The sequence below is a fragment of the Ailuropoda melanoleuca genome, chromosome 13 (assembly GCF_002007445.2).
Source record: "Ailuropoda melanoleuca isolate Jingjing chromosome 13, ASM200744v2, whole genome shotgun sequence".
NCBI lineage: Eukaryota > Metazoa > Chordata > Mammalia > Carnivora > Ursidae > Ailuropoda > Ailuropoda melanoleuca.
Window position 1 is genome coordinate 44,740,527 of NC_048230.1, and position 8,940 is coordinate 44,749,466.

The 8,940-nt window shown below is 62.1% G+C and overlaps 1 protein-coding gene across 1 annotated transcript in view; it reads right to left on the bottom strand.

Moving 5' to 3' along the window:
• Positions 1–3,107: 3,107 nt before the first annotated feature.
• Positions 3,108–8,940, bottom strand: part of FASN (fatty acid synthase) — a 16,091-nt gene continuing 10,258 nt past the window's right edge. The window contains 18 exon segments of the mRNA XM_034641553.1: positions 3,108–3,952; positions 4,075–4,173; positions 4,266–4,486; positions 4,568–4,798; positions 5,073–5,261; positions 5,508–5,753; positions 5,846–5,997; positions 6,224–6,315; positions 6,427–6,578; positions 6,706–6,904; positions 6,983–7,206; positions 7,314–7,436; positions 7,618–7,737; positions 7,823–8,001; positions 8,089–8,239; positions 8,410–8,613; positions 8,743–8,782; positions 8,784–8,933. Of these exon segments, the coding sequence (XP_034497444.1) occupies positions 3,563–3,952; positions 4,075–4,173; positions 4,266–4,486; positions 4,568–4,798; positions 5,073–5,261; positions 5,508–5,753; positions 5,846–5,997; positions 6,224–6,315; positions 6,427–6,578; positions 6,706–6,904; positions 6,983–7,206; positions 7,314–7,436; positions 7,618–7,737; positions 7,823–8,001; positions 8,089–8,239; positions 8,410–8,613; positions 8,743–8,782; positions 8,784–8,933 (3,162 nt within the window). The 3' untranslated portion in view covers positions 3,108–3,562.

Consider the following 8,940-nt stretch of genomic DNA (forward strand, 5'->3'; position numbering starts at 1 on the left):
CTTCGGCCACGAGGGGCGACGCGGCTGCATTTGCAGGGACGTCTTTATCGCGTGGAGGAGGTCTCCTGTCTCTAGCTGGCTGAGAGCTGTCCCCGCAAATGGGTGTTCGGTTTTGTACATCTGTGTTCAGCAGATGCTGTTTTCTGCATCCAATGAGATGATCCCTTTTTGGCCATTAATCTGGTGAACTATAGTGATTGATTTTTGAATGTCAAACCAGGCTTGCATTCCTAATATAAACCCCATTTGGTCATGATGTATTACCCTCGGATATGATTCTGCAGGCTAAAATTCCGTGTCGATTTTTCACATGTATGACCATGATGGGTACTGGCAGCTTTCCGGTAACGTTGGGTTTTGCTATCAAGGGAGCGCTGGCCTCGTAGAACACCTGTACGGGACTCCCCTGCTGTGGAGACATTCCCGAGGGAGCCTGATCCCTGAAGTGACTGTATTTGCAGATGGGGCCATAAGGAGGTGCTAAAGGCAAAACGAGGTCCTAAGGGGGGGCCCCCCATCTGATGGGGCTGGTGTCCTCTCAGGAAGAGGAAGAGACCCCGGGACGGGTGCGCTGGCTCTCTGCCATGTGAGGACAGCAAAGGTCAGCCATCTGCGAGCCAGGAGGAGAGCCCTCCCCGGGAACTGAACTGGCAGGAACGGCGGCCGTGGATTTCCCAGCTATGGGAGGATAAACGTCTGTCTGTGGTGTCGTGTTACGGCAGCATGAGCCATGAGCACGTCCCCAAAATATTTCATGCACATGGAATCCTTTTGAGCTCACTGACACTGGTTTCCCTTCCGGAATTCCAGGGAGAGTTTGAATAGAATGGGTAACATTTTTCTCTTAAGTATCCAGCAGAATTCGCCATTCCCGTCTGGAGTTATCTTTGTGGAAAGGTTTTAGCTACAAACTCGTTTTCTTCCATACATGCAGGGTCACTCGGGCTGCGATTCCTTCTTGACTGTGTGTCTTGTGTGGAATGTTGTCATTTTACCGAGGTTGTCCAATTGCGTGGTGCAAAATTGTTCGCAATGTCCCCTTATCAGTCTTTTCACATGTGTAGACTGTCAGGGACGTCACCTCTGCGGTTCCTGATGCTGGTACTTCTCTCCCAGTTCCATCTGCTCTGAGGTTTTTTACTACCGGTCTTCTCAAAGAACTTGCTTCTGGCTTCGTTAATTTTCTGTTCTGTATTTCACTCCATTGACTTTCACTCTGTTGTGTACCACTTCCATTATTCTGCTTAGCTGGGTCTCATTTGCTATTATTTTTAGTCTCTGAAGGTTAGTTTGAGTGGTTTCTCCGTTCCTGCCGCAAGCCTTCAGGCCACGCCCGTCCGCGAAGAGATGTGGCCTGGTGCGCTCGTCCAGCGCGAGATACCAACTTCTCTTTCCACTTTTTAACCCGAGGATTCTTTACAACCGTTGCCTGATTTCCACACATTTGAGGATATTCTAGAGACCTTTTTGTTATTGATTCTAATTTTATTCAATTGTGGTCAGAGAAGAAATTTTCCAGAAGTTGAATTAGTTTTTAGCTTAATGACACTGGTTTTATGACCCAGACTGTACGACCTTGGCACCTGCTCCCCGTGAATTTGGGAAGACTGTTCTGTGACTGTTGGGTGACTGTTCCAGGCCCATCAGGGCAGACTGGCTGCTTCTGTCGCCCGTCTCGTACACCCTACTGACTTCAGGTCTGTGTTCTGCAAGCTCAGAAGGGCTTTGAAATCTCCAACTTTCATTGTAGATTTGTCTGTTTCTCTCTTCAGATCGACCACCTTTGTTTCCTGTGATTTGGAGCCATCATGGAGCATAAAAGTTCAGGATTGTTACATCCTTTCAAACGGTTGACTCTTATCATTTTGAAATAACCCTTTTTTTTTTTTTTTTTTTTAAGATTTATTTATTTGACAGAGATAGAGACAGCCAGCGAGAGAGGGAACACAAGCAGGGGGAGTGGGAGAGGAAGAAGCAGGCTCCCAGTGGAGGAGCCTGATGTGGGACTCGATCCCATAACGCCGGGATCACGCCCTGAGCCGAAGGCAGACGGTTAATGACTGAGCCACCCAGACGCCCCTGAAATAACCCTTTTTATCCCAAGTGTATTTGTTGCTCTGAGATCCTTTCAGTGTTGGCACATTTCCAGAACGTGCCAGAACGGCAGCCCTTCCCACAGGGTGACAGTATCCAGGTGGGAACGGCCCGTGTCTATACACCCCTCCATCCGTTGGGGGACACACCTCCTGGCCGTCGTGAGCAGTACCGCTGTGAACACTGAAGCAGCCACGTGTGAGCCCTGGTGCGTGTTCCTCGGGGTGTATACCTAGGAGTGGAATTGTTGGCTCGTGGTAATTGTATGCTGAACTTTCTGAGGAATAGGGAGGGGCCCCTGGTCCATTTCTGGGCTCAACACGTCCCTTTAGAAGCCTAGAGGTGGGCCTGACACCCCCCCCCAAGCCCCCGGCTCTCTGGCTGCAGGATCCAGCTCTCCCTGCTCATTCCCACCCATTGGGCCAGAACTCGCACCTCGCCGCACCCCATGGAGCCACTGGTGTCCCCGTCACCCCTTGGCTCTCAGGGTTCAGATGCTCAGGGGACCTCCCTCCCCCGACTTCCTCCGATCCCCCTTTGCCTAAACCAACGTGACGGTCAGTCGCCTGTTCAGCTCGGCGAGTTACGCACACGGTAGCCTAGGTATTGCTGTGAAGGTATCTCGTTGGTGAGAGTCATCCTTACGACCACCTGACTCCAAGTCAAGGTGATGCTCAGTAATGTGGGGAGGTCTCCACAAGTGAGCTGAGACCCTGGAGAACAATCCCCAAGGCTGCCCTGAGGAGTAAGGAGTTCTGGCCGGAAGTACCAGCGCAGGGGCCCCAGGCCCGCCCTGGCCAATCTGAAGGGCCCAGCGGGAGCTCATATGCCTGTCCTACTAGTTCTGCTCCTCCGGTGAGCGCCCACCCCGGCCCTCCAGGAGCTGGGCGCTGTCCCCGTGTCTGAGGGCTGCAGGGAGCAGAGGGGCACCCCCCCCGACCCCCAGGAGGTGGCAGGCCCGTGCTGGCCCCCACGGCAGCTGTCAGAGGAGGGAAGAAAGGGTGACTGGAGGCCAGAGCTCAGGTGGGGTTTAATTGTGAGCAGGCCCTGCGGCCTTCACCAGCTTGGTGTAAAAATGGACACAGTACTCGACGCCGACAGTTACAGTAAAATCCAGAATTCAAGCAGCAACGTGAATCATGTTTCTTGAAAAACGAATACAGACAAACACAGAACGGGTGCCCCGCACGCCCTGGGCTGCTCCTTTCCACAGGCCCCTGCATCATGGGGGCTCCAGGGCTGGGGCTCCTGCGCCGCTGGCCTTCACAGGGTGGACGAGGCCCTGGTGTCTCCCCAGCGACACAATAAATAGGAGAATCGAACGCAGGACCGAGGAACAGACCCACGCGGCACACCAGGCCCCCCGGCCGACCCTTCACAGACCGGGGCGGGTCTCCGAGTCGGCGGCGGCAGCGCATGGGGCGTGGGCAGGGGTCCCACCGGCAGGACCCCCCTGGCCGCGGGGCGGCTAGCCCTCCCGCACGCTGACGCGCGGCTCGGCCAGGGAGCCGTGGATGATGCTGACGATGGAGTCCAGGCCGCTGCCCTCCAGCAGCGTGCGGTGGTCCCCCTCGATCACGTGCACGGACACCTTGCCGTCGCACACCTGCGACAGGCTGTAGTCGGCGCCCAGGCCCTCGCCGTACACGCTGCTGGTCTTGGCACGCAGCAGCGTCACGTTGCCGTGGTAGGTGGCCCGCGGCGCGTACTCCTCGGCCGCGCGCAGCTTGTGGTAGAAGGAGCGCGCGGCAAAGCTCAGCTCGCGGCGGTCCAGGCCCGTGTGGCTGCGCTTGATTAGGTCCACGGCGGCTGCCACGCGCTCCTCCAGGCCCCCGAGGGGCAGCAGCGCCTCCAGCACCTGCGGGACGGGGCGCAGGACAGGGCTCTGAGCGGCGAGACCGCGGTCGGACGGGGCTGCGCCCGCTCGGGCTGCAGGACGCCACCCCCCCGCCGGCCCGGCCCCCCGCTCCCCGCACCCACCCTGTCGTGCTCCATGTCTATGAACTGCTGCAGGAAGAAGCACATGGCCTCGGCCTCGGCCTCGGCCTCGCAGCCCCGGGTCATCTTGGCGCGGTAGCTCTGTGAAGGGAGAAGAGGCTGCTGCAGCCGGGGACTGCACCGGGACCCTGGGGCTGGGGGTGGCAGCCCGCCGTCGCTACCGGGGCCCTCACCTGCGTGTAGGCCAGCACGTAGGTGTGCGAGCCGTCGAACAGGAAGAGGCTGTTGTGTGTGGGGGCCGGGCTCTGCTGCGTCTGCAGCTGGAAGCACATCTCGAAGGCCACGCAGGCCCCGTACGAGTAGCCGGCAATGCGGTAGGGCCCCTCGGGCTGCACCTGCCGGATGCACTCGATGTAGTAGGCGGCCAGGCTCTGGATGCTGTCCAGGGGTGCGGCTGTGGGGCAGAAGGAGGCTCAGCGCGGGCAGGACACACACACCACCCGGCCTTACTGGGGGCCTGGAGCACGGGTCTCACCTCGGGTACACTGCAAGCCATAGGTGGGGATGCTGAGCTTGGCGGCCAGGCTGTGGAACACGGTGATGGAGCCTTCGATGGGATGCACCAGGAACAGCGGCCGCTCCGAGCTCTGCACCGAGTTGAGCCGTGTCAAGGTCGGGCCCTCGGGGTTCACCAGCAAGGTGCTCAGGTTCAGCTGGGCCTGCTGACCGGTGGAGCTGCCGTCCTTGGGCGTGGGGGCTCCCAGCTCTGTAAGGAGGGGCAGATGCCAGAGGGCCAGGGCCACACAACATGCTCCACGCGTCCACCCACCCCTGACTCGGGCTGCTGGTGGCCGGGCCTGAGGCCCCAGTAAGGGCTCACAGGAAGGGCCCGATGGACGAGCCCTGACCTGGGAGGGCGGCTTAGGCTGCCTGCAAGCCTGCAACACGGAGAAGCACCCGTGCTGCTCCAGGGAGAGAGGAGCTGGGGCCACGCTGGCCCAGGGACCCCCCCCTTCAAGTCTTCCCTCACAGCCACTGACCGTCAGCTGTGCCGGCCTTCGAGGAAAGCTCCTGCAACTTGCGGAGTGTGAGCTGCCGGATGTCCCGCATGGACAGCACCAGGTCGTGCTCGCGTTCCAGCATCTGGCGCACCTCCACGCCCATGAGCGAGTCCAGGCCCAGGTCCGCCAGCGTGCTGTCCAGGTTCACGGTGGCCAAGTCTCGGATGCCTGGGGACAGGTACTCGGTTGGCAGTTCAAGAGCGGGGAGGGGAAGGGCCCTGGGTGAGTGCAGACACCTCGGTGGCTAGTCCCCTTCCCACGCCACCATCACCGTAGTTATGGCACGTGGCCCCCACCCAGACCACCGGCGCCTGTGCCCTCCTGGAGCAAAGGCACGGCTTCTCTTCCAGCCAGGGAAGCTGCAGCTAGTGGGAGTTGAGGGTGTGCCAGTGTGGGGGTGGCGGGCTCCCTCACCTAGGATGTGGGCCACCACCTTCATGAGGTCCTGGTGGGCGCTGCCGTCGCCCTGGGCAGTGGCCTTCTTCTCAGCCAGCACAAAGCTGCTCAAGACGGGGTGGGAGTGGCTCAGGAAGAGGTCCAGCACCTCCAAGCAGGAGGCGATTCGCTGAGGCAGAGTCCCGCCAATGACCGTGTCGTTGGAGCCCATTGTCTCCAGAACGATACCCACATCGCCGATGGCGCCCCACTGCACGGCGAGGCCTACGAGAGTACAAGGGCCAGTGGGCCAGGGGTGGGGGGGCGCCCGTCGGGGCAGCAGCGGGGGTGACCGGGCGAGGACAAAGCTGGCTCACCTGGGAGGCCGTCACGCCGGCGTTTCTCACACACGCGCTCCATCGTGGAGTTGGCGAAGCCATAGTTGGCCTGGCCGGCATTGCCGCGCCCACAGCTCACGGACGAGAAGACCACAAAGAAGTCCAGCTCGGGGCATGCTGCCCGGGTCACCCTGTGGGTGCTCGAGTCACACCCTGCCGGCTGGCCCAGCCCACCGCCGACGTGCCCAGGAGCCCCCGCCTGCCCAACTGCCACCACTTCCCTGAACCCCCAGCTCAGGCTTGTTGCCGGGTCCCTGAGTGGCAGAGGGAACTCTGCGTCGGGGTGCACACAGGCCAAGAGAGGCAGCTGCTCCCAGCACGCGCCAGGTCAGAGCCAGGCCGTGCTGGGGGCCTCACCTGTCCAAGTTCACGGTACCACTGGCCTTGGGCTTGCTGACGTCCTGGAAGAACTCGGGGGTTTGGTTCTCCAGCATGGCGTCTCTCAGGACCTGGGGGTAAGGGGTTCTCAGCACCTGCCCTGACCTGACAGCTTTGGAGGGCTCAGCCTAGGAGGGCCTTCCCTGGGGGGCCTGCTCTGGACCCTTCCGAATCACACTTACCATGGCCAGGTTGAAGACACCTCCCACAGGCCCCAGCTGCGTGGCCTCTGCAATGAGACTCCGGGCCCCATCTAGCGAGCTGGCGTTGCTGGTGGACACCAGGACCTGCACGCCCTGGCGCCTCCACTCATGGACTTGCTTGGCCTGGTAGCCTGTGGGCCACAGGGCAGGGCGGTCGGGCCAACTGGGCTTCTAGCCCCAAGAGCGCACGCAGGCCGAGCTGACCAGGTGCCCCCCCACCCCCATCCCCACCCCATCCCAGCCCTCAGGCCCGCTCACCTGTGCGGATCCCGGAGCGAGAGGTCAGCACGAGTTTCTGGGCCCCTCGCAGCACAAGCCACTGGGCCAGCTCAAGGCCGAACCCGCCCAGGCCCCCAGTGATGACATAGCTCTTGTGGGGCGGGCAGAAAGTCTTGGACACAGCTGTCATCAGCAGGGGCCTGGTCACCTGCGGCACGGCCTCTTGCTCCTCGAGCACCTGCAGCCCAAGCAGCAGCCCCGTTCAGGCACTGCCCTCGGGGGCCGGAGCCGGGGGTGCCGGGGGCCCTGCGCTCACCTGCACGACCACTTTGCCGACGTGCTTCCCTTGGGCCATGTAGCGGAACGCGTCCTCCACCTGGTGCTTGGGGAACGTGGTGCACTTCAGTGGCTGCACCACGCCGTCCCGGATGCCCGCCTGCAGCAGGCCCGCCACCTCCCGCCACTCGCTGCTGGCCTCATCGAAGAGCGAGTCCAGCAGGATCCCGTGGAAGGTCACATTCTTCAAGAAGATGGCCATGCCTGGGTGGGCAGGGGAGAGGGCTCAGCACACACGGCCCCTAGCTGACCCTGCGGACCTCGCCCCACCAGGGGCCTCCTGTCGCCCGCCTACCCACGGCCCGGCTCACCCAGCTGGTGGTTGTTGGAAAGGTCGAATTTGCCGATTTCTAGGAATCGGCCGTGCTGGGCCAGGCACCGCACGCTGGCCTGCAGCTTCTCTTCCGCCAGAGAGTTCAGAACCAGGTCGACACCTTGGGGGGGGATGGGGGAAAGACAGGTCCTCCTCGTCACAACACTGGTCCGGGTCCAGAGGACCAGACCTTGTCCCCGCCTGGGCCGGATGAGGAAGGGGAAAGAAGGAGGATGGGAGCACGGGGGACAGCGACTGAAGGGTGTGCCGGGGACGCTGCCGGGGGTCCGCAGGCCGCTCACCCTTCCCAGCCGTGTGCCGCAGCACGTGTTGTTCAAAGGACGTGTCCCGGGAGTTGGCAAAGCTGGCATCGTTCAGCTGGGGGAACCTGGCCTGGAGGTACGCCTGCTTCTCGGCTGACCCTGGCAGGGAGAGGCACGTGCTGCTGAGCCACGTGGTGGGGCTAGGCCGACGGCCCCGGGCTCCCGGGAGGGCCGGTGGGCTTACCCACGGTGGTGAAGACGCGGCAGCCCAGGCTCAGAGCGATGGTGATGGCAGCCTGGCCCACGCCGCCCGAGCCTGAGTGGATGAGCACCGTCTCCCCGCGCCGCATGCGTCCCCGCACCACGAGCGAGTAGTAGGCGGTGGTATAGACCACGGGCACGGACGCCGCCTCCTCCAGTGTCCTGCGGGCGCAGCGCAAGAGCTCAGCTCTGGCCAGAGCCTCGGCCGTGGACACGTGGGGCACCGGGCTCATGGTCCCACCAACTCACCAGCCAGACGGCACATCCCACAGGAAATCCTGGGACAGCACGACGGAGGTGGCCAGGCCTTCAGCGGGCACCAGCCCCATCACGCGCTTGCCACTGGCGTCCCGGCCAGAGAACTCCATGCCCAACATACATTGCCGGGCGGCCCATTTCCCTGGGGGCAGATGGTGGTGGTGAGCCCCACATGTCCCCGGGGGCGCCCAGCGTGCAAGCTCAGGCCCGAGGAGCCTCCAGGGCCCTGAATGCTGTGGATCAAGGAACCCTCTTCCCAGTCCCTGGCCTGGAGCGTTTGCTCTGGCTGTGCCCGTAGGGGATAGTCAGTACCTGGGATGGCATCCGGGGACAGCTTGCCCGTGGCCAGCATGATGTCTCGGAAGTTGAGAGAGGCGTAGTTGACGGTGCAGAGGTGGACGCCGGGCTCAGTGGGCTGGACGTGACGCAGAGGGGAGCAGACCCAGCGGATAGAGGAGAGGTCCCCCCGGGTGAGGACGTTGACGAAGGCGTGCTCGGTCTGTTCCTCTGGCAGGCCTGACGGCAACAGGAAGTGCGGCTGTCACAGGGGCTTCCCGGCCAGGGCCCCCAGGCCCGTCACCCTCAGCCCACCCAGCCATAACGCAGGAGCTGGTGGGGGTCTGGGAGGCATCTTGGGGGGCTCACCACGCTCCAGTGGGAAATGGCGGAAGGCCCCCCAGGAACCCGTCCCGGTAGACGTTCATCACGAGGTCCCCCTGTAACACTTTCTGCAACTCTGAGGAGCTCGGGTCCATCTTGGGGATGGGGGACGTGCTGCTGAGGTTGGATACCAGGATGCATCTGTGGGTGGCCAAATAGGTGAGGAGGAGCTGGAGGAGGGGG